At 36.2% G+C, this 24,556-nt stretch overlaps 2 protein-coding genes across 3 annotated transcripts in view; both read right to left on the bottom strand.

The window, feature by feature from the left end:
- The window catches only part of LOC132193639 (protein singed), a 25,241-nt gene extending 3,703 nt beyond the window's left edge, over positions 1-21,538 (bottom strand). Inside the window, exons 1-3 of the mRNA XM_059614423.1 lie at positions 21,431-21,538; positions 13,874-14,277; positions 12,315-12,764 (exon numbers count right to left, since the gene is read on the bottom strand). Coding sequence (XP_059470406.1) covers positions 12,315-12,764; positions 13,874-14,273 — 850 coding nt within the window. The 5' untranslated portion in view covers positions 14,274-14,277; positions 21,431-21,538. The remainder of the gene's footprint in view (positions 1-12,314; positions 12,765-13,873; positions 14,278-21,430) is intronic.
- Positions 21,449-24,411, bottom strand: LOC132193640 (putative ATPase N2B). 2 transcript variants are annotated; one of them, XM_059614425.1, is made up of 8 exons: positions 24,179-24,411; positions 23,353-23,936; positions 23,047-23,288; positions 22,818-22,989; positions 22,624-22,764; positions 22,443-22,568; positions 22,232-22,388; positions 21,449-21,545 (listed from the first exon to the last, which is right to left on the bottom strand). In XM_059614425.1, exons 2-7 carry the CDS (start codon positions 23,911-23,913, stop codon positions 22,266-22,268), a joined length of 1,365 nt encoding a protein of 454 aa, XP_059470408.1. In that variant the 5' UTR covers positions 23,914-23,936; positions 24,179-24,411; the 3' UTR covers positions 21,449-21,545; positions 22,232-22,265. The 2 variants fall into 2 exon arrangements, with proteins under 2 accessions (XP_059470408.1, XP_059470407.1); XM_059614424.1 differs by lacking the exon at positions 21,449-21,545 and having other exon boundaries at positions 22,138-22,388.
- Positions 24,412-24,556: the final 145 nt, after the last annotated feature.

Here is a 24,556-nt window from a genome sequence, read left to right as displayed (position 1 = left end):
TTGCAAATACACATCCTGCAGTTGGCGAAGGGTGCCTGCGGCGTGTGAAAATTGTTCAATCAACTACACAATGGAGCAACACTATAGGCGCCAAGTTCATTTTCGGTGAGACAAAACATGTGTACCGACTGCAGATTGCGCGCATCATACACATGCTCGCCGGGCTTATTATTTTAATGAGCTGTTAGAGCTGCGCGATCGTGACGCCAGCTTTATTCTCGGAACATCTCCGAAAAGGCGCGCATGATGAGATTTCCTCCTTAATTAGCTAAAAACTATAAGCATAGATCACAGCTTAATAATCGTAGAAGTGGAATTCCTTGGAATTTTTTTTTTGTAATTATTAGGAGTGAATAAGCAGAAATGTAAATTAATCCTACTTTTTATGTACTTAAAATTTAAGAAAACTTTTCTAATCTTGTTAGAAACGACCCGTGAGAAACCTTTACAAAGCAAAAAATATTTCTCTAGCCAGTTGAAAAAAATACAAAAATCTTGGAAAATAGCCATAGATAAACTCGTATGTCTTTTTGCATTTGGGAATCAATTTTCAAACGTTAACAATTAATTTGATATCAAAAATTAGACTTGGGGCAGCTAAAAAATTGAGCAGTTCTGAAAAAAAAGCCCAATCTTTTTTATTAAATTGCTAATCATTCATCATTATTCACAAATAAAGTTAATAGAAAATAAAGATATTCAAAGAAATTACAAATTGTGAAATATGATTTTGATTTTCTTTTTTTTTTAACATTTTTCACTTAATTGTTCCAACTCTTATTCATAGTATTTTTTTTTAATTGAAAACAATTGTCGGTAGGGAAAAATGAAATAGTTTTGCTCAGTTTTGCTAAAACAAATTAAAGAATTTGTAAATAATTCAACATATTCTGGTAAATCACGTTTTTTTGCGGTTCATTTGAAAAAAAAAAAAAAAAAAATGATTTGGAAGCAATTTTTCAGTGCGTATGCTCAGCTACTTTAGAACTCTCTGCTATTTAGGACATCTTGGTTTTGGTTCATTAAATTTTTGTAATTTGAGGCATGGAATCAATTTCACGGTGCTGCAGATTAGCTGAAATAGGCTTTGCATACAAAGCACTCGAGAGCTAATGCACGTACTTGACCTGGAAGTCAAGTTTGCAGTGTCATCAAAAAATATCGTGCGGAGGAGTGCCTCGCTCCTCGGACCCGTCGCACCCGGCAAATGCGGGCAACAACTCCTTCGCAACATCGCCAGTACGTTCACCTAGCGTATAAGATGCTGGAGTGCACACGAACGCCTAAAGTGTACATTAAAATACACATTAGCAGCACATATACCCACATGAAACTGCACGCGCCGATTTTCGGTGCAATGACTTTGGCGACAGACAAAAAAATCACTTTTTATCAAGGAATTACTCATCAAAAAAGGATCAAAGGAAGCGGCGAAGGAATTTTATCGAGCGGCGAATGGGCGGGAACGAGAGACAATTATATCTTTTTTACTTCGAAATACGCGGAAAAGAGGAATAATTTTGCATTTGAAATCGTCGGCCTTTTCAATTGTGCAGAGACCATTGTTTCCTCGACACACTCGAATAAAGCACAATAATTCCTCCGGGAACTGAAATGCAGAGCAAAAAGCGTCTGTGGGTTTCGCATTTGAAATGCCATTTCAAATGTCACGTCGTTTGCCATTTCGAGGTGACTGCGAAACCTTTACAATTCTCACTTCGAGGAGTTGAAATCATCAACCGTCCCGAGAACATCTGTGCAAAACTTCAAGCTCGACAAATTTCTTGAAACCTGAATATGGTACAAAGGATGCACTCGGTGTTTAAAAGTGCGTGTCATTCGCAGCCACACGTTGCTTGTTCTCGTCCCGACAATTAAGCCCGGTGCTTGGGCGTAGTTCCAAAATGTCACGCACCCCGGCATCTTCCGCCGTTTTGCGGCTCCGTGGAGACTGCTTGCTTTGTGCACCGGCCATGGAAACCATGGAAAAACGCATGCAGAAGGAAAAAAACGAGCGAGCATAAAAGAGCAAAAGACGCGACGAGGAGATAAAAACGTCAAATCGTGCTACCGAGATTGACTTGGCACGTTTTGTGACAAAGGTATAAAAAAATAAATATAAAAATAAAATCTTGCACAATATTTTTCTTTCTTCCTCGTGAAATAAAATCGCAGACCGTGACCAAAGCCGTTTGTTTTGAATAAAAATAATTTTACAATGAGGAAAAACTCATTTGTAAAAAAAATCAAAACTTTTGTACATATTTTAAGAATTTCTGATTGGAATTTAAAATTTTTGTCCCGATTCAAATTAATCTCTTCTCCCTTTAGTCCTCATTCTGCATGCAGAGCCACTACTTTAGCGCTTTGGGAGGAAATATCAAGTTACGTCAGACATGGCGAGCACCTGCTCGCAGGTGTGTTGTTGGTTCCCTAAGCGAATCTAAAAACGAGTCATATAATCCTTCGGAACTCAACAATTGAAAGTATTATGAGAATTATTTCGTTGCGAAAATTGATGGATATCACGGTCAAATACCCGAAAAATATGCGCCGTGTAATTCAATTTTTAATGCGCTTCAACGGCAGAGACTGGAGATGGAGTGCGTCAGAGAGGCGTCGCGGTCACACTTGGCGAGTTCTAAACCAACATACCCGCAGATAATAATGAGAACTGTAAACGGTGAAAAGATATTTTATGCTCGCACACAGAAGGCGTGAGCCTGAAGCCCATTCTGAGCACGCAGGTATAGATCAAATCATTACCAAAAACATATAATTTTTACTTTTCTTCATGCAGAAAATATAGAAATCCTTTAATGAGTCTCATCAGTGAAAATTTAAATATATGTGATTTTTGTGGCAATTTATTTCTGATTGTGAGAAATGTAACATTATTTTTAGAAATTGAAACATGATTAATCTAACAAACTGAATTTTCCAAAAATTATATTAAAATAGCTTTTATGAGAAATTTCTAAATTGTAAGATAAATTTTTGCTCAAAAACTTCCTTCAAATTTAAATTTAAGGAAATTTCATCTTATCAACTTTGTTTAAGCCCAATTAGGTTTGAAAAGAAAAATTTTAGGATATTCTTTATAAAATTAACATCGAACTTAAGGAAAACGTTTTAGGCATAAAACATTTTGCAGTAATGATGATAAAACTCTTTTATTAAAATTGCGATTCAGTTTCCAATTTTATTTCCTTGTTGATGAGAATCTTGTTAACTCTCAGACAAATTGCAAGTCATGGTATATGTAAATTTTAATGATGAATTGCTCTTCAAGTACTGACGAAATTAAGAGATCAAAATATTTCAACGTCACTTTTTTGTATGTACAAATTACATACCAGTGCGGCCAGATTATTATTGTATTTTCACCGCGCAGATCCCGTTTGGGTATCGCCTCGGAGAAGTGCACATTAAGATGCAGTTTGAGAGGAAGGAACATATATAAATAAATATATCATCGCCGCGAGTACCGTTAGCGGTAATGGCAACACATATGCTCGGCTTGAACAAAAACGAAAAATTTCAAGTTATTTCCAGTCGGTAAGTGTCAAACTCGGCGGGAATCCCTTTTTTGCGCGAATTATTGTCAGCTGTTACTTTTTGCGCGCAGCTGCGCTCAAATTAAAAGAGGACTTTTAATATATTTTCCCCTTTGCATTTATTGCTGTACAATTTAATACCAATTTATTTGATGATTGCGAGTTACGGAGCGCTTGATTGCAGGAATGCCGCCGCGGCCGATTGAATCTCTTTCTTGCTTTTTTTGTTTTTCTCAGTCGGCGGTGAAACGGTTCCTGTGCAATTCCAAGTCATGTATATAAAAATTAAATCGCCGCCGCGCCTCCCGGAGTCCAATTAGGGCCAATTATATTGGTCGTTCTCCGATCGATCGTCCTTTCCTCGACGCGCTTAATAATTACGAAAAATTGAAATGTCGGTGCGCTTTGGTGTCGTTTGTCTCAATTAATTGGCTCTGCGGTAACAGAGGAGGAAGTGACAATTACTCCTAATTGATTTTAATTAAACACTGAAATTTCCTTGTGCAATAGAATCGATTATTTCTATTCACGAAATGAAAATTTGACCCAAATAAAAATAAAAGGCTAAAATTTTACATAATGAAATAAATTTTCAGGGCATAAAGCTTTTGTAGAAAGAAATTAGCTAATATCATTCAATTACAGTAAAAAAAGTTAAGAATAATATAATTGATGTCCGCAAAATAATGTAATATGTTATTTTGTTCTCATTTTATCATGGTAAGATTATTTAATTGTAATTTTAACCACTTTTGATTTTATTAAACTATTGACAGTTAAATTTTGTCCACTTTAGTATGCAGGGTGTGTAAATTTAGTCCTTGATGAGAGGATCTTTACTATTTATTGCACCAACAAAAAATGGCAATCACGTTTCAGATTTTCGCAACACACGCATATACATAAAAAAATTAATAACCATAATTTTCATTTTGATAAAACTTTTTAAAGAAGTTGCTGCTTTTTTGGAAGAAAAGTTCCCCTTTAACAGATTGTGGTACAAACTCAGAGAGGCTATTGAAGCACTTGTGGGGAAGAAAATAAAGACGCTTATCAAAATTTATGGTTTGCGCGAGGGATGATATCACTGTTTTTTTTTTACTATCCTCCAGAGATTGCAATGACGCAAAGTACTTTTGCAATTTATTTCATTGCTATAATTGTAAAGAGGCGAAAGGGGAAAAAACTAAAAAGATAGACATGAAAGTGGAAAACTTCATCACGCACTTCAAATAAAATAAATTTTTTTGCACTTCAGCATAATGTAAAAAAAGCTCAAGAAAATTGATTTATGAGTGAGGAATCATTTTAAATTTGACAGCTCTCTTTAGATCGATCGAGAGATGGTTTGTTTTGACACGTTGCTCCAATTTTCGCGGTCGTGTCGTAACACTCGCAACGAGCCGAACGAGTTTTGAACGATTATTGTGGTACATAAAATGCTGCTCGTCCAGTGTATATGAAATTGATTGTGCCGAAGAGAGAGTGGGCGAACCCTGATTCAGGTTTCAGCCCGGAACACATCGAGCACCGAGAGAGGAAAGCGGGACAAAGTGCCGCGGTCTCTTCTCCGGCGAGGAATCCCCGACCTGCATCTGTCAAGGACAGCGAAATAAACTCACGAAACGAGCATAGAAAGAGCAGAACAGCTTTATGGTGATGTAAGTCTGCGCGGCGATAACGGCCCGCGATTTAAGTGTGGTGCGAGGCTATTAAATCGAGCGGGCACCGCGAAGTAAAAGGCCAAATTTATCTTATAAACTCATCCAGCTGAATTTGATTAAAAAGAGGACTATTAAGAAAGAAGGAAGTTTCATTTGGGGCGCAAATGGTGCGTGCAGAATGTTGAAAAATGAATGCTACGCGCACCAATCCCAGAATACGGTCCATTTTATATTTGAAACGCAATTTCTTTGCACCAAAAACTTTAATTTAAAATCTTTTCTGCTTCAGCAATTGGTAAAAACGAATTAAATTTGAGCGGATTTAATTGAATTTATTTTTAATTTTGCACATCTTCAGGCTAATCACGAGTTTACACTGCTATATAAAAAGTTGCTTCCGATCAGATTAATGCAAATTTTTTAAGTTTTAATCCTATATTGTTGGGAAGATGAATATTTTTGAAAACAATTTAATTTTTTTTCACTTACTCATAACAAGAAATGATAATTTTCAAAAATTCAATTCTCCGCATTTATCTAAGTTTTCAGATGATGAGTCAATGGAAAAGATCTCTATATGGCGATTAAAACAAAAATAATTTGTCAAAATCACACAAGCCGATTTTTAGCTGATAATGACGATGCTAGTTAAAATAATATTTTTTGTTATTAGAATCGTTTTGAATGAAAATAAATTAATTTACACTATCTTATCTCCTAAATTTTGAGAAACTCTTGAACATTTGATTCAACAATAGATTAACCAAAAATACATCAATTTAAAATGAATCAATTGTCTAATATTCTTTCATTGATAAAATTGCATTCTTTTTTTTGTAATTGGGAAATTTTTCTCGATTCTTTTCAAATAATTTAAATGCAACACATAAATATCGATAATAGCCTGGACCGTTATTACAACGCTCTTTTTTAACACGAACAAAAAGCTTCAAATATTTTCATGATTTTTATTACAAATATATTCGGCCTTGGCGCTTTCTGCTTTTTTTCTCTGTCCCCCTCATTTCTGTCCAATTTGCACACAAATCTTGTCGTCAGCAATAATTGAGTTCTGCATATCTGATGGAATCGGCGTGACCGGAATCTCTATGGGGCATTTCTGCTGCTTTATTATTAAGGCTGCGCTGATTAGATTTTGTTTCCCGGCAGACGGCGCGTGGTTTTCGTCTCTGCTGTGAATTAGGGGTGTCTCGACGGTACTTGTTCGATGCACCCCTCGCCCTCTGTGGGGGCAGGGGTGAGAGCTGTGCATCCTTCTGGGGTGCATCTCTCGGTCATAAAAATCACATAAAGTGTGGAGGACCGAGTGGAGAGGCGGATATATTCTGGAGGACTTAACGCGAACGTGAAAGTTATATAAATAAAAACTGGCGAAGAGACGCACATGGTTTTATTTGTTTTCAAAATTACTCCAATCTGCTCGCGAGTCACTCGAGATGATTTATCATTATTTATTTTCAACACTCTTCCCAGATTCCCAGCAGTTTTACGACTTCTGTGAAATATTCTGGAGCTCTCCAGCAGCGTCACCGCTCAATTTAACGCTCAAATTGCTCGATTGTTTAATAAATTATCATAACCGCGGCGACTCTATCAGCGTGTGAAAATTAAATTTAAAAGCTCCCAGAAGAATGAACGACTTAAAGAGTCTGTCTAACGTCACATTTATCACGAGCGCCCTTCCAAAATGCTCGGCAGCTGCCACCAAGGATCCGTCAAAGTCTAATAAGTCTGATGTTTCCATTCTAAAAGAGATTTTTTTTACTTTTATACTTTGCGACAAGTTTTAGATTTTTCTTAAATTTTATGAGTCATATTTATTGATATATTTACATATATTTTTAAATAAGATTGTTAATCTAATGTTGCTGCTTGTTAGTTAATAAAAATTTCATTAAAAACTAAAAACTTTTGTATTGAAGTGATTTTTGACAAGGAAATATAAAATTTTCATTTAAAAAGCTTTTCCATCTTTGCAAATCATTTCCATGATAATTTTAAAAAATTTTAAAATCGGTTTCCCTTCAAATACTTTTAGACTTTTGCTTTAAAATAGTTTTACCTGGGAGATTTCAACTCAAATTTGAGCTTCCATTTATTTTTTGTATTTTGGTGAAAATATTATTCCCAAAGAAAGTCTCCTGAAGAAAAGTACTTTTCCACTTTGTATTAATTTGTAAATTCTGAGCGCGGTAAATTTTCTCATGCCTCATGAATAAAACATGAGTGCAAACACACACGCACTCTTGCTTTGAATAAAAATTTCGCACTTGGCGCCGAAAACAATGGGTCTGCAGATTTTATCTCGGCGTAAAATTTCCTTCCTCTGTACACATCGACGAGTATGTCCGAGTGATTTACCGGCCGAGAAAATAATCCAATAGTCAAATATATAATGCTTTTCTCTTTCCGACGGGTGGAATCCGTGGAGAGAATGCACAGATCTTCCTTGCTTTCTTTCTCTCACACGTCAGGGCAAATTCAAAGGTATCTGTGTCGGATACGCGCGTATATATTTGTTTTGCTCCTTGCCTCTCTTAATTGGTCTGCACTCTTAGAACGGGCAAATTGGCGTGGCGCGTTTTGTGTGCGCGAGAGACACATCGGTGGTTAATTGGCACTGCGCGAAAAAAAAAACGAATTTAGAATTTTGTTCCTATGCTTACGGACGCGAAAAAAGAGCATATGGTCAAATGCGTAATTAAACTGATTTCACGGCCGTGAAATTAATTAATTTTTCTCGCTGTCATGATTGGACAACTAATTTGCAAATGAGCAAATTTCCCTTGCAAAAAAGTGGAGCAGTTAGAAATTATTTTCATAAGCTAAACAAATTTTATAAAATAAATTAACAATTTAACGTAATAAAACAAAACTTATTTTGTTTTTTAATATTAAGTTAAATTAAAACATAATTCATAATTAAATTGATTAACTAATAATTTAATATTATTTTTCAATTCTATTATCATTACTTAATATTAATTCAATAACTCTATAACCAAAGTTTATTTTATTATTTTCTAGTTTAACTTTCTAATTTATTTACTTAGTCATTCAAACCATATATATCCATTATGATTTAAGATGATCTTAATTCATCCAGTTAAGTGGAAAGGACACTATAATAAACATTAACATTTTAATATCACAACATTATTTTAGATTTATGATGTTTAGTAAGATTAATCATTAAAGATTTTTTTATTATGTATTAAGATTTGAAACAAATACACACTGAACAGATTTAAGAAAAAATTAACAACGCCACACGTTTTTCCATCAGTTGTATTTTTCGTCCCCAATTTCCTGCCACGACGGGCGCAGCCAGCCAGACGACGAGCCCCATGTGCTGAGCGTCGAAATGCAAAAGCACGTGCGAACGAACCGAACGAAATCTCGGCAGGAGTTTTTGTGACAGGCCAAATAATACAAGGGGGCCCCTTTCAAAAAGGCGGCACACGCCTTGCTTCTTAAACCGCTAAAAATATATCTATAGCACGTATGGGTGCACAGTCAAGGGTAAATCGTTCGCCGCGGTATTCACGCCTTGTAAACGAGATTTTTCATTGCTTTCATCATTTTACCCTGGCGACGGAAGAAAAAAGGAGATAATTAGCGGATGATTCGCTCAAATGCGCGCGGCAGTGATTTTGCCGAGTAATAATAAGTCAAAGGCGCGGTACAGACTCAGCCAGGCGAGCATTAATTGAAATTTTTGCACGCTGACGTTGGCACCAAATGAAATTCACAAAGGAATAAAAACTCCCGCGGTGCAAGAGCAAATAATTTCATTCGCCTTAATTGCATCATTAAATTGCAATTTTCGGTGCAAAAATGGCGACGAACAGGATTAAACACGGCAGCTGATGAATTTGACACGTTAGCACCGGTTAATCAACTGTTACTAATACAACAAAAAATTAACTTTTGATATTCGCTTCATCACCTAATAACCTTCGAAGATGTAAATCTCCAAAAAGTACGATATGGGAAAAAATGTACTCAAAAAAGGAAGCATTGCACGCGCGAAAAAGTGGAAAACGTTCGTTATCGTTTAATGTCATCACAAGTACCTTTTGTCCTTCTTCCATGATGGGAACGAACAGGATAATAAAAAGAGCGACACAACAAAGCGGCGGCGAACGGAAGTGCGACAAAAAAAACACGTTAATTGCATAGTCGCCAGGGGATCACCGCCTCTACGCCGCATTCAGCTGATTTATTTCCATTGACATTGGCACACATCTTACTGGATTTAAAGCGAGTCCACCCACTTTTAACTACATAGAAAATTTAAAACACTTTGGATCGATAAAATTTAGTTATGCTAATTGTAAGTGGTATTTCATGGCAACATTTATTATAAATTCCCTATTCATTATTTTTCTTTAACTATTTTATTCGTTTTTCATAATAAAAAAATAATTTTTTGAATGGTTAAAATGATAATATTATCCGTTCTAATTTGAACCAAAAACATTGCAAGTAAAATCATAATGAGTGAAAATAAAAACTTTTTAAAAGTCAAATAAAATAAGTTCAAGTTCAATTCAAGATAATATATATTTCAATATTATAATTGTTATGCTTCAATTTATGTAAAGTGGAAAATTTATAAAAAAAAAATTACCTACTCTTGAATTTAAAAAAAATTGCTTCAAGTTTTTTTTAAAATTGTTTGCTAAAATTCCTAAAATTATTTCAAAAAAATAAAAATATAATTAATAAAAAATTATAAAAAATAAGAAAAAATAAAAATACATAAAAATAAGCTTTTTTCAGATTTATAACAAATTTAATGCTTAAAAGTTATTGATTTTGAATTTTTAAAATTTGTTTCAAATAAAAAGAAATATGAAATGATTTGATTGGTTTGATTTGTTCTAAGTTGTTCCAAAATTCAAACCAGTCAAATCATTCCACATTTCTTTCTATTTCAACAAAAAGAAATGTTAAAAGTCTTTAATGGACCTTTTTATATTTTGATTTATATGTTTCCGGTCAAACCAGTGAAACGCTGAAACGAACGCAGATTAATTGCAACCACACACATCTGGCCAAAGAGAGAAACAAGAAAGCACGCTCGACGCACCACTTAATTGACTCTGGAAATAATTAAGTGAAATATATATTCCGAGTTGATAATAAACCACAGCGGAGGAACGCAGCAGCATAAAGCGGACAAAGAGAAATAACTCTGGGGCCAACAGGAATGCAAACTCATCCTTTCCATTTACACGGCAGCGGAAAATGCACGCGCGCGAGAGATGCAGTTTGAAAAAAAAAGTTCCCGCAGCAATATTATAGCATATTGCTGACGGCCTCCGGAAAACATGCACACGAATAAAAATCTTGTGTGGTTTCGCACGAGTGCTCTCCGCTCGGAGCCACCGCCGGGCCACCATCTATCATTCTGCGCGTTTATTCACGGACGTCGACGTCTCTCGCATGCGTCTCCCTTCAACTATTGAAATACAAATGGAATCCATCTATCACATTCCTGTTTTATATTGATCAATGGATCAATATTTTGATCGAGGAAATAAAATTGTTGAAATTTTATTTATTATTATTTTTTTTTATATAAAAAGGTTCAAATTTTAGCAGAGAAGGTCGCAATTAACATTTAAGTATAGTGTAAACATTTGAAATAAAATTAATGATATTTTAAATTTTCCTAAAATTTTAACATTCGAGCAGAAAAAAATTACAAGCATTTTTAACTCTTTATAGGTTAAACAAAAAATTAATATTCTGCAAGATAAAAACAAAAGAAGAACAAATAAATCCAAGAAATTCAACCAAATTATGTCAACATCTCTTAAAAAATTATCTATTCGTGAGATATTTCCTCATATTTTTTTTTTTTTAATTTGATAAACTGAAATTTACATTGAAAAATAAATTAATTTGGAAATTTGTGCTTTCATTGGTTTGCTAAAAATTTGGACTTCCTCCGCAATTTTTGGTTTCTTCTTTAATTATCTCCATTCATTTATGTTTTTCAGTAACTCACGCGCGGTCGCGCTCTCTGCATGTGAAAAGCGAGCACCACGTTCATTGTTCGGCAAGATGCGGAGCCTTGAACTTGTTAAAAATTTAATTAATGGCGCCGCTGCCACTGCGAGTGGCTCGCACTCCATACGTCGGTTCGTTAGGCGATTACCCTACCGTACGCTCTTTCAAACGAAAATTCATGAACGCGGCTGGCACCTTCAAAAGTAGCATACTTTTTTTCTGCTGCTTTCTCATTCGGCAGTTTGCATAAATTAAATTGCGCAGAACCGTTTTGATGAGAGTGCTTTTAAGAGGCTGAGTGTGTTTATTTAGGTAATTTGCACCTCGAGTTTTGCAAACCTCTTCAATTTGCAAGTTGTAGCAATTTTTTAAATTATTTAAATTTGATCTTTATTGAATTTACACCAACAAATATTTTTGATAAATCCCTTAGAAGATCAAACAACAATAATAATAATAATAATTTTAATCATCAGTTCAAGCTAAGTATGCATTGTTTTTTTTTTAATGCTGCAACTTAATTTTTGTCATTTGATATTTATTTTGTGAAATTGTCATTTAATGGGGACTGGCCTGGTAAAAAATTATTAGCCTCCAAAGTCTCCATCCTTTCATTAATCCCTCAATTTAAATTTTTCTTCTTCTGATTTATATTTAGATTTAAATATAAAAATTAATACCAACTAATGCCAATGAATACCATTAACGCAGAAGTAAAATCATCATCAAATTAATCCGGCCGTCTATAATTTTTTTTTTTTTTAATTTTCTTGGCTTTGAAATCTAACAAACACAATTTTTAAAATTTGTATTCAATCATTTTAAACTCATAAGCAAGAAGCATTTTCGTCCAAAACTTGCCGAAATCCATTCTAAATGCATTAATAAATGTTTATATGGATAAAGTCCATGTTAATTTTTTAACTAAATTATAATTTGGATTCCAAAATCAATTGTTTTTTTTTTTTTTTTTTTTTAATAATTCAGCTTTTGCAGAAGATGGATTTCCAGACAAATATTAGATAATGAAATAAATTGGAAAAGTACTCACCCTGCTTGACAGAGACGTATCGGGCGTTGAGAGAGGCGACGAAGCTGGCCTGCGGTGGCGAATCTTCGAGCGAGAAGAGTTCGTCCTTGGTGACGGACTGCGAGCGGCTCTTGAGGATGGCCTTTGAGCCGATGGGCGAAAGGTAGTAGCCGGCCGAGTCGCGCAGGGCCAGGAAGCCGCCGTGGTACTCGGCCGAGAAGAGACAGTCGCGGCCGCACGTGGACACGAGTTTGCCCTCGCGGTGCAGGTAGCGGTTGTTGCACGAGTGCACCGCGTACTTGTCGTCGCGGAACTCGAGGGTGAACAGCGTGTCCTCGCCCCACGGCACGTTCGCGTCCACGTGGATCTCGTCCTGGCCCTCGGACAGGTGTGCGAATCGCTTGCGGCCGATCGAGCGCAGAGTCACTTGCGGACGAGCGGCCAAGTGCACTGTCCACAGCTCGGCATCACCTGTTTTTTATTTTAAATTTATTTTTGAATCACTTCTTGTTAATTTTTATGATAAATATATAAGATATTGAATATAAGATAAAGCATTTAAAGCAAAATATCTTCTCAGAGACATTACTGATCTCAATGTTTCTGTCAAACTGCTACCAACAGTCAAAATATTTAAAAATTTTTACAACTTTTTTCCAGGCACATTTTTAAATCACTATGATTTAATTTGATCGATTTTCTTTAACCGATGTTTTTTTTTTAAATTACAATTTAAAATGACAAGAGCAAGTTTAGTATAGAATTGTATGAAATAAAAAAAAAATCATTAAAAATTTTTATAATATATAATATTGTAATAAAAATAAACATTTAATAATTACAATTATTTCTAAGTTTTTTTTCCACTAAATTAATAAAACTTTAATTTGAAGCAAAGTTAATTTTTTTTTTCTGATAAACGTTTTTTAAGTTTATCTCATAATAGTCGCAGTCAGTGTGCTCAAAGTTTGTTTGATGGTCGCAGGCAAAGTCGTTTGTAAATAATAGAAAAGCCTGGACAAAGCTTTAAGGAAAATAAGAATACTGATAATTTTATTTAATTTCCTCTTCATAAATTCATTGAAAAGTTGAATTTACCATTGAACAATTTTAAGTAGTCTATAGCTAATCTCAAAATCAAGTTTAGATTTAGAATTTAATCTTAAATACAGAGTCTATAAATCTCAACAAAGACAATTTGTGAAAATTCCAAAACATTTATTTTTTTCTTTATCTCAAACGAATGACAAAATTCATAGAAAGATCCAGGAAAGATCCATTGTCAGAATGAGCTTTAGAACGGATTTAATAAAAAAAGAACTTTTCACCAGTCTAATTAAATTTGAAATTAATACACATTATGTATGTGCTCAAGGTTTAAAAAATTATTATTATCTCGAGATAATTGAATAGGGATCCATATTCAAAATTTGCTTGTGAAGTACTTAATCCACAATGATTTTTTTTTTCAATTTGCGCCTTGAAATGACTTAATTGTTTTAATTTATTTTTTAACTATTGTTTAAAGACTTGTAAAATTTTAGATATGCACAAAAAATGCAACAAATTTTAGAACAAACCTGGAGCTTTGGCAGTGCAGCTGAGTTTGTCGGAGCCGGCGCCGAGGAAGTAACCGCGGGCCACATTCCTCAGAGCCCAGCGGCCGCCGGAGGGCGAGATGGAAATCTCAAACTTGCTGCCCACGTCTTTCTCGCCGTTGTCGCAGGTCACGTTGCCGAACGTGTCGACGGCCAAGTACTTGTCCAAGTGCGAGCGCAGACAGATGGTGTCGCCGTCGCCGGACGGCTCCAGCGTCCAGATCTGCTTCTTCTTGAGCGAGGCGCCGTTCGCGTTGATCTTGAAGCCGAACGTCTCGGCCGTCAAGTATTTAAACTGCGCGTTGATCAGTCCGATGGTCCAACAGCCGCGCTCCAAGCCGAGCTCGGAGTGGCCGTTGACACCTCCGTTGACGCCGTTCATAATTCTGAGAACAAAGAATGAAATTTTGTTATTAACTCCATAAAAATTTAGATCATTTTTGTGGCAAAATATTTGGTAATTTTACTAGAAATTTGTAACAAAAAAGTCATATTACAAGATAAGGCCATTTTAGAGGCGCTTTTTTAAATAAATTTATTACATTCCATTCAGTATAAACTGCCATATTACATAATTATTAAATAAAAATTGATATTAATTAGAATTTTCCACTAATAAAACAATTTTAAATAATAAAATACAATTTGAGAAGAAATTTTTAATTTTACAGCTAAAATAAGCATCGGTTTAGAGTTTTGAACCCAAATAAAAAATTTACCTGTTTAATTATTTTTTATTTGTTGTCTGATTTTGACTGGAAATCAATAATATATTTGAAAGGAACGCGTGCTAATTGTTTCTGACAATCTAGGGGATGAGCAGCTTTCATTCTCACTCATTGTCAGCCGGCTAGCGAGGGCAGCGTATAAACGATTGTTGTGCATCCACAGCTGGGCCTCTACATTATGCAGCTGTATTGATTCGACGCGGCGGTTGCCATGGCTACACGTACCAATTGGTACTGTACGTAGAGTGTCTGCATTTCGCCCGTGTTTGCCCCGGCATTGCTATATTCCAGCTCTCATCATTCGCCGCATTGTGTGATTTATTCCGCAGAAATTGCGCCCTGCGGCTTTCATTATGCGAGCTCGAATTGTTATTTGACTACAAAAAGTTGCCTTTTTTGTTAAGGGAATGGTGGCATTAAGTTATAAACTCACGGCTTTGAAGCAATTCCAGCTTGAAACTGGTTTCTCTGAGAGGATTTTGCGATAGCTGATTGAAATTTATTGCCAAAGATTCAGAGAACGAACAGCGCCTCGTTCTTCAAGATCAATTCAAGGGCGCTTCTTGGGTTCAAAGATGAATTTCAAGAAAAAGAATAAAGAAAAAATCTTTGCAATAATTTATTTTGAAGTCTAATTTTAATTTAAACACTATAATTATTCATAAATGAAACTATAATTTTTTGGTTATTTTTTTTCAATGCCTTACATACTTAAAATTCTAATATTTTAATCATTTTTTTATTATTAATTAATATAGATATTTTTCTTGACGAAAATGTCTTCAAAAATTATTAAATTCATTAGCCAAACAAACTGCAGTTCTTCTAAATTAAAACATTTTGCCACTGAAATTTTAACTTTAATGTTTCATATAAAAATAATGCAAATAATCTAATCCGCCAAAATCTTAGATTGCTTATGCCATCAAAATTGAAACTATGCGAAAAACAGATTGATCGTTGATCAGCAAATTTGTTCAATTTTATACTTTTTGTGAAATAATAGTTGTTTTAAGAAAAACGTGAGACGGACCAAAAATAGTAATGGAAATTTTAGTAAGTAAATTCTTCTGGAAAATTCCCCTGGAAAAAAGTAGTGCAGGTTCTTCAACTCAGAGGTGGGGGGTGGAAGTCACGCAGCAAATAATGATCGGCTTCTCGGAATCACGCACGCGGTCACAGCCCCCTGTAAATTTTCAGTTCCGACCCTTGCGTTCGGAGCAAACATCCCCTCACTTTGAATACTTTCACTGCTTTTGTTGAGCAGCCATGACTTTCGACGATTTAAATTACGATACAGGAGGGACACGTGTGTATTTTTCGGACCAACGGGATAATCCCCTAGCTCGTGCAAAGCTCATTTCCATTTCACCCGCACCGGGTATAATTATACAGCGATATGCGCGAGAGAGCGACAAACATGCTGAAACGTGTGTTTCGCTAAGTGCATGGGGGAGAGCTTTTGTATGAATGTGAAGAGGAGAATTAAATTAAACCATTTTTAATCAAATTCGCACAGGAAATTACTTCTCGCAAATCGAATTTTCTAGCCGCCGCTGCGGACGAATTAAATTCATAAAGACCGAAGAGGGAGAAAAGAAGTTTATGGCCTGGCAGAATAATTTTCTCTTCCTATGGGCCATTTAATAAAAAAAAAGATAGTAAATTCTAGTGCGCCACCATAATAAAATAATATTCGTTGAGCGTCGCTGAAATCTGCATGCAAGGGGGCGGTGAGAAAAAAGTGCAATTACGACGCGTTTTTTTTTTTACTGCGTGTGTTTATGTGGAAGGGCCACATGGTCGCACGTGGAAGCAAAAGCAACATCCTCTCTCGCGCAGAGGAAAAAGCAGCGTCGTCGTCGCGGACTACATTCTGCACAAGAGAGACTCTCAAATACTCGACAATGAGATCAAACAGATTTCGAACGTGCACTTCAGATCTCGTGTGAGTGCAACAAGCAGGCGTTCAAACTGCACCATTAAAACATATGATTTATGGAGTAAGAAAATTTTGAATTAAATGAAAATATACGTAGACAATTTTACATTTATAATTTTAAGTATTCCAGGTAAAAATTTATTTATTTAAAAAAGTTAAGTTTTAAATTAAAAGCTAAATCAGTCTGATGAACACAAATTAAATCCAATAAAAAGAACGCCTCAAGTTATGATAATTGAATCAATTTAATAAAACAAATTAGAAATTAAACAAAATATATTAATTAAATTCAAACCCTTACCAACTACATTAGAGAAAATAATTAATTTATCTTGAAATTCTATAAAGTATTATCAAGTTTTTTTTTCAGTTTTTTAATAATTTATAAATATTTTTGTAAAATATATTACTTCTTTTAGCAATAATATATATTTTATTGTATAAAGATAGAAGAAAATTATTAATAATCAAAGGCAAGATGAAAAAATAATACATTTCAATGAAAGAAGCCATCATTATTTAATTCATAATTATTTATGTTTTTTTTGTAAGCAATCCTTAATTTTATGGCCCGAACTTCAGGAATACAAATGATGCCTTTGTTGAATCAAGTGAAAAACGGCGAAAACTTTAGTTTTACAAGCTATTAAAAGCACGGTAGTGTATCGACTTCCCGAAACCGATCAAAACCATAAAAATTTGTGGACCATCTCTCCCGTTTGATTAATCGATTTCAGCGATTTTGAAGGTGACCCGGTTATTTGCCGCCGGCGTTTTATTTTCAAGAAGCTGTACAAAGAGGAAGCGGCGTTTCATTTATTTCATAATTGACCGCCGAGCTGCACAAAGTATATAAAATAATACATATATATGAAAAGGCGTGCTTTATTAAAACACGCGTTGAAGCGTGCCCTGAGTATAACTGTGCAGAACTCGGCTATACCTTCGCATGCTGCGCCTTCAGGCGAAATTAAACGCGACTGCGGAGAAAATGATGATGCTCGGAACTGGCACTAAGTATGTAATAAATGTGGCAAGGAAGACAGGATTTCAAATATTATTCTACCTGCCCTCATTTGCTCTAACAGGCTTGAAGTGGAATAAAAATGAGTAGTCGTCAATGGTGTTTTGAGAAATAGAAAAATTTACGTCTATGTAAAATGTTTGATGATACTGCTGGTTAACCAGTCAAGCAAGTTTTCTGGTGATTTTGGGGCAAACAAGAATACTAGAATCACAAACGAAACAGGTGATCCCTTCGAGAGGTTAAAATCTTTCTTGCTATCTATGAAACAAGACCATCAAAGAGAGTTTAAAAGGTGCCAAAAATTTAACGGTTTGATCTAATACGAGCTATAACTTTTGTAATTATCAAAAAGTAACTGCAATTAAATCTTGGTAGTTGATTTTAATATATAAGAGTCAGCAATGGGCTTTAATATTTTTTTAAATTATAAAAAAAATTATTAACTTTCTTGCCATTGCAAATAAATTTGATTTTAAAGATGAATTTATAAATACTTTTCAGTTGAGCTATTATAATAATGATAAAGCTTGCATTTCGGGACCCTTGCTTGCCTCAGCACATTTCTATGAACCGACTTCCTCTTGAATTTTTTATCGCCAGCTTTATCTGTCAAGGCGGCGGCTGACAGCAAGGGTGTTTCCAAGAAAAACGCCTTCCTGCCCTCGCTCCTAATGAGATTGAACCCCAACTCCAAACTTTTCTTTTCTGTGTATTAAAGCACTGGCTTAAATTATCTGAAAAACTATTTAGCCAAAGTTCCGCCAAGCCAATTTTCAAAAATGATTTTCTGGCTAATAGTTCATCCCCCTTTGAAAATTGATGGCCTTTGAAAGGGAATTGGTCGGTCTGTTATATTATTTGATGGGATTTGGCACGAACTGCCTGTTAATTTTCCAGACGCTGACCCCACAGTTTGCGTTCGCGCCATTAACAGCGGGAAAATTGCACTTTATTTTCATCCTCTCCCCGCCGGCACGTCCAAAGACTGATAATTTACGGCTTAAAACCCTCCACACAGCCGACGTTTGGCAGCAGATTCGTAAATTTCCCATCAGCCGCCCCTATATAGCAGTCACGCGAAATTAGAAAATTAGGCCCTGAATTCGCAAGCACGCGATATGATTGTCGCGCAGCCTTTTCATTTATTCACGTCATTGACAGACGAGCTGCTGCAATTAGTAAAGAGCTGCGAATTATTCTTTTGAACGGCGCATTTTTAGCTTTTGAAATTTTTTTGTTTCAAAACAAAACGCCGCCGTCGATCCTCGAGGGCTTTTTATAATGGCACACGCGACATCAGAAAAAGAGACACGCCGCCGGTTTTTATGTCCTTGCCGATGAATGGGGCGTTTATTATTATGCTGCTCATAACGATACAATTTTCACGTCGGCAATACTGTAGCTAACATGCACTTATCGACGTAAACGGCACAATAATGAGATTGAAGGAAGAAAAAAAATCGGTCCAAGGGAATATATACAGGCAAGCTGCTCTCGTTGTAATTCTTCAAAAGCTGCTGCAGTTGTTGTGAGGGGGATAAAAATGATATTAAAAATGCCGGGTGTTCGTGCCTTTGCAGAAGGAAGTGCAGCAGAATTGAGTTTATCCGACAGCCCAGGTGGGGTTTGTACATATGCCGTTGAACCGTGTGCGAGGAACGTTCCGAAGCAATGCGCTTCGCGACAAAATTCCGAAGCACGGAATAATTCAAGTGGGTAAAAGTCTTGCGTGCATTTTATTCGGTGGAATTATTAGGATAAAAATAGAATCTCTCCGGCTATTATATTTTGCTGCCTCATAGATTTCCATGTTATATGGATTCGTTCACGCCGGTAATTATTATAATTTGAGAGGCTGCTTTTGATTGTTATCGCGCACAATAACCGCATCGCTCGCTGCAAATATAAACTCTGGAAATACCTTGCTTTGATACAATCCACTTCATTTCTGGAGCACGCACTGCATTCGTGCGGCCGAGTGTTTCTAGTTTTATGATTTCGGACTGAATTTTTTTCAATTAGCGTGAGCGCCTAAACGGATCGAGGGGAGGAGAGAGGATCATCTTGCTCGCGATAAAAACGAACTGTTCATTTCTTAATATTATTTATGGAATCATTAAGTAAAAATAGAAATACGCCAGCTCATTGATAACTCATTTTTGTTTAAATTGGCTTAATTATACTCATGCCTTTCCAAAATATTGTGCAAAAATAGAATGAAAAATTAGCCGTTTGATATAATTTAAAGAACAGAAATTTTAAATTTTTAAAATGCCTTTAAAATGTTTTACTTTTTTTCAAAGCCAATTAATCTTTTGTTTGAAATTTATAAAAAAAATGAAGCCTCACAATAATCCGTCTGTTTCAACCAGACTTGATAAAGCCATTTGCCAAAAAACAACAGCCAGACAAGGCAGACGCTTTGTGGCTTTGCGCGCCCCTTCGTCTTCCTTCTTAAAAGCGATTGCTGTTTGCCGATTCATTAGTACATGTTGCAAATGAACCAAAGGGCCCCATTAGCCTCGAGTTCTTTTTTCAACCGTTCTCTTTTGCTTTTAATCTCTAATCCGGACGCATATGGCAAAAGGACGAGAGGGCATTTCTATGGCTTGCGCGGAAAGGGCGTGCGGCGCTTGGGTGACGGTGATTCATCATCTTTCTTCATCTCTTGAATAGAAGAGAGAGAAAAAAAAACACACACACACGAGGGTGGTTCAGCTTTTAATAAAAACGCGTCGCCGGCAGAGAGCGAAAGAGAGCCGCGGCTACAACAACAAACGCCGCAATTCGCAGGGGAAAATAAAATTGCGGAATAAAATAATTGCGAGGGAGGGTTGCGGAAAAAGCAAGGGGTGAGTGGAGAAATACAATTTAAAATGCAAAAACGAGATAAAGATCTTGTTTCAGTGCGAAAATTAACCACACCCTTGGCGGTTTGGCAACAGAGCCGTTCGCGAAAAGATCGGTGGGTGGAAAATATCCACCCTGCCCTCCTGGAAAGAGAGCGAGACGGATTCTTCTCCTCGTGCCGGCCGCGCTCATTGATCGCACACATACACGTCGGTCACGTGACCATTATATTGGGAAAAGCCACCCCCGCGAGCAGCCTCCCTTACCTTTCTCAATTGTGTGCTTCTTCAAGTGATTCACGCACCCTCGCTATCTCCGAGAAGGTACACATGAGACGCAAACCGGCCGGCAATTCCCTTTGCAAACATGCATCACACACGGAACCACCCTAGCAAGGGATCAATAAAACTATATACACACCAGAGGAAATGCCATCCCCAGCTGCCGGACACCTGCTTTAATTATAATTTGCCACGCATAGTTCAAGGTGCATGTGACTTCATCACAGGGTCAAGAAGCTTGTGTTGTGTTCATTTATAGCGTTTCAATTAAAATTAGAAATTTTTTAATTTGAAGAGAATCTAATTTAAGGGTTGCTAAACTTCGACGATTTCTCCACAAATTTTCTAAATAATAAACGCACGATTGTTTTCCATTTTTTTTTAAATTTTATAAAAAAAAAAGGATTTGTTTGAAGTTTGAAGTATTGAATGAGTAGATAAAATTTAATTTCATGATAAATATTCCTTAATAAAAATTATTTAAATTATATTTTTATCAACCACAAATCTTTTTTCTTTGCGCCACTATTTTGTTTCTATAGAATATTTTTCATCTGATATATGAAATATGAACAATTTTGAGCAAAATGATAAATTAGCAACTTAAATTATACTCAGTCAATAGGAAATCTGTTGAAGTGACACTACTATTATCCGTAAAATGTAAGAGTACCGCAGAGGCAGAGCAAATTCGCATTTTTTGTGACTCACCTGTCAGGTGTTGTGTTGTGAGCGCTGCTTTGAATGTATGTGTCCTGTAAGCTCTCGTTCGCACTACCGAGCCAGCCGGGATCCTCGCGCAGACTGAGCGGAACTGGTCTTTTCACTGCGAATAGGGGACCAAATAAAATGCAGAAGGAGCCACCATCGGGAGTGAACGGAGCGAAGAGAGGCCTAGCCACGTATGGCAGCGCCAAATAGCAGAGAGCTTGGAAATTTATTTTTTGCTTAAGATAATAATATAGCACGATCCTTTTTCAAAGGAGGAATTGAGAAAGGAAAATCATTGAGTTGTGGCATTGAATTATAATTAATTAATGGGAAAGCTTAAAACTTATTTTATTTTAAATGAATATATAATATTATGCATAGCATAAATTAATTCAGTCATTTCAAACCACACTAAAATGAATTTTTATTAATTAACTCGCATGTCTAAAATTAAAAAAAAATTTCAGTTAAGTAAAAAATTATTTAAAAAATTAAAAAATATGCCACATCTCGTGAAAACAGAAGAATAGAAGCACCATAACACGAAAAGTTAACTACTTATTGATCTTCTTTCCTGTAGACCAAAAGATTTGCATTCCAGTTACCAGATTTTTTGTATCCCCATAATAATAAAACAGGTTTTAAGAGCGCATGCAAAGAATTGAAGAGCTTTTGATTTCAGATAGGAATAATAAATATCAATCAAATATAAAGGAAACTACAGTATTCTCTCTTTTTATTTAAACTTTATAACGTTTGTGCTTAACAAATTAGCAACATAATACGAAGAAGACTAGTTACCTTGGCAGCTGCAACAGCTCAAACCAGCTAAGCTTTACTTATGCTTTTCCCACTGCTCCCAATATTCCCTCGTCTGCATTTCAGCCAATCTGGACACTGTCCGGTCAAAGGCAAAGAGCTCCTCTTCACCAGTGAATATGCTTGCCGAGGCATTTTCCTATTTATTTTTTTATAAGTAAAATAGGTTAACAACAACAAAAATTAAATTTACAGAGCCAAGTTTGATTCCCAGATCATCCATCAAAGCTCTGTGGTCGTCAGCCGGGTGGTCATGTTCATCAAGGACAGCCACAAAGAGCTCTTTGTGTGAAGCGTCAGCAGTGATCACAACCCTGACCTTTTAAGAATCTTTTTTATCAAAATTGGTTACCGACTGAATAATTTGAACGTACTCGATTATCATAGAGGGTGTCGATGAGCGTAATAAACCGCCTGGACTGAGATTTTAGTTTCAAACTGAGCTCAGGAACATCTCTGATGAGGATTGTGTGGAAGGCGTGCGCCATTTTTAAGTAATCGCTGGCGCCCAAAGGCTGAAGATGAACAAGATAAAAGACAAATACGCAAATACCATCTCTAATTTTACCCTATCACAAAGTTCCTCGAAGGTACAGTCAGCCACTTGTCCACAAGTGCGCTGGAAGGTAACGTTCCTGCCCTTTATCCTGAGAGTTTTCGGTCGAATGATGTCATTCTCCATCGAACAGAGAAATTTGAAAATTTTGTCCGCTTCTAGGTTTGCTTCGCAATCCTTCTTGCTGAAATTTTTAATTAATTTAAATAAAAAATCATTTAAAAAAAGTAATGTGACTCACACAAAATAGCTCCTCTGCCTGCCAGGGAGTGATTTGAGCCTGTAGTCAATGCCAGAATCAAGGCTGACCACTTTGCAGCGCGACTTAAGTACACCGATGAATGGCAGAAAGTTGGACCTCTGGAGTCCGTTTTTGTACAAGTCGTCCGGTGCTCTGTTGCTTGTAGCCACCACGACCACTCCGGAACGGAAGAGCGCTGTAAAAAGGCGCTTCAAAATCATGGCATCAGCAATATCCGTCACCTTAAAAAAAAATGTTAAGATTTAAAAAAAAATCATCTTAATTTATTTAATTGATGATTCTCACTTGGAATTCATCAAAGCAGATGAGCCAGGCCTCTTTGCTGATAGAGTCAGCCACCGGTGGTATGGGGTCGTAAGATCTGGATTTGCTGGTGCGGCCGCCGTCACTGGCCTGTGACTGCAGTTGTTTGTTCTCGTGGATCCGGGTGTGCACATCCTGCATGAACGCATGAAAATGGACTCGCTGCTTCATAGTGACGCTTTTGCAGCAGTTGAAGAAAAGGTCCATCAACATCGTCTTGCCACCGCCGACAGCACCGTACAGGTACAGCCCTTGAGGGGCCTCAATTTTCTTCTCGGCTCCGAACCATCGTCCGAGCAGGCTCGGTTTTTGAGGCTGATAGCTCTGCACGTCCAGGTAAACCCTCTGCAGCTCTTCGGCGATAAGCAGTTGGTAGTCGTCTCGAATGAGCTCGCCTTTGTCAATTTTCTCATGAAGCACAGCCACAGGACTTCCAGGTGGGGGTGAAGAAGTAGTTATTTGACTTGAGTTAAGTCTTTGAATGGCGCAAAACTGATTCCACGTCCTTAATCTGACCAGTCGACAAACGCTGATGATTGCCATGTTAATTCTAAAAATCTTCTCACCTGGAAAAAATATGTTAATCAATTTACTTAAATTTAGAAAATATTGCTACATAAACATTTGTGATGAAATTAGGTCGCACACAAATTCCATCTTCATATAATATTTTGGAAAATACTTTTAAATAGAAGAAAATGCAAAAGAGAACGGCATTATAAAACTAATTTTCATTTAATGAGTGTTTTCAATTGTGAAAATTGAAATTCATAAAATTTAAAATTATGAAATACATAGTTACTCTCACTTTTTTATCTGGATTTTGTCACTTTGTCAGCTCCAAGGAAGCATCGCAACTGTGCCCTCAAACCATTCTTGAGCTAAATTTTCAAACGGCTGTGCTGGCAAATCATCTAATAATTCCAGGGTTCAGTCGGAACTTTATATAAATTGTGTTTTAATGGATAAAAATACTGTCAAAGACAACGTCAACGAACTTCTTGCGCACCCCACGACCCCACCACTGCACGAGTGGGAAAAATGGAGGTGGGATGGGCGCCAGCTGAAAGAACTTGGAAATGAGGAGGGGAAGTTAAAAGAAAATAATATTATGTATTAATTTGTCAAAGGATTTTGATCTTAATCCCAATTCCTTATGTTCTTGAGACATAATCAGAAAAAATAA

Source organism: Neocloeon triangulifer, unplaced genomic scaffold (genome assembly GCF_031216515.1).
Source record: "Neocloeon triangulifer isolate White Clay Creek 2 clone unplaced genomic scaffold, ASM3121651v1 ptg000004l, whole genome shotgun sequence".
NCBI classification, from domain to species: Eukaryota; Metazoa; Arthropoda; class Insecta; order Ephemeroptera; family Baetidae; genus Neocloeon; species Neocloeon triangulifer.
The sequence above is the reverse complement of the archived record's forward strand: the minus strand, read 5'-3'. Positions and strand labels throughout refer to the sequence as shown.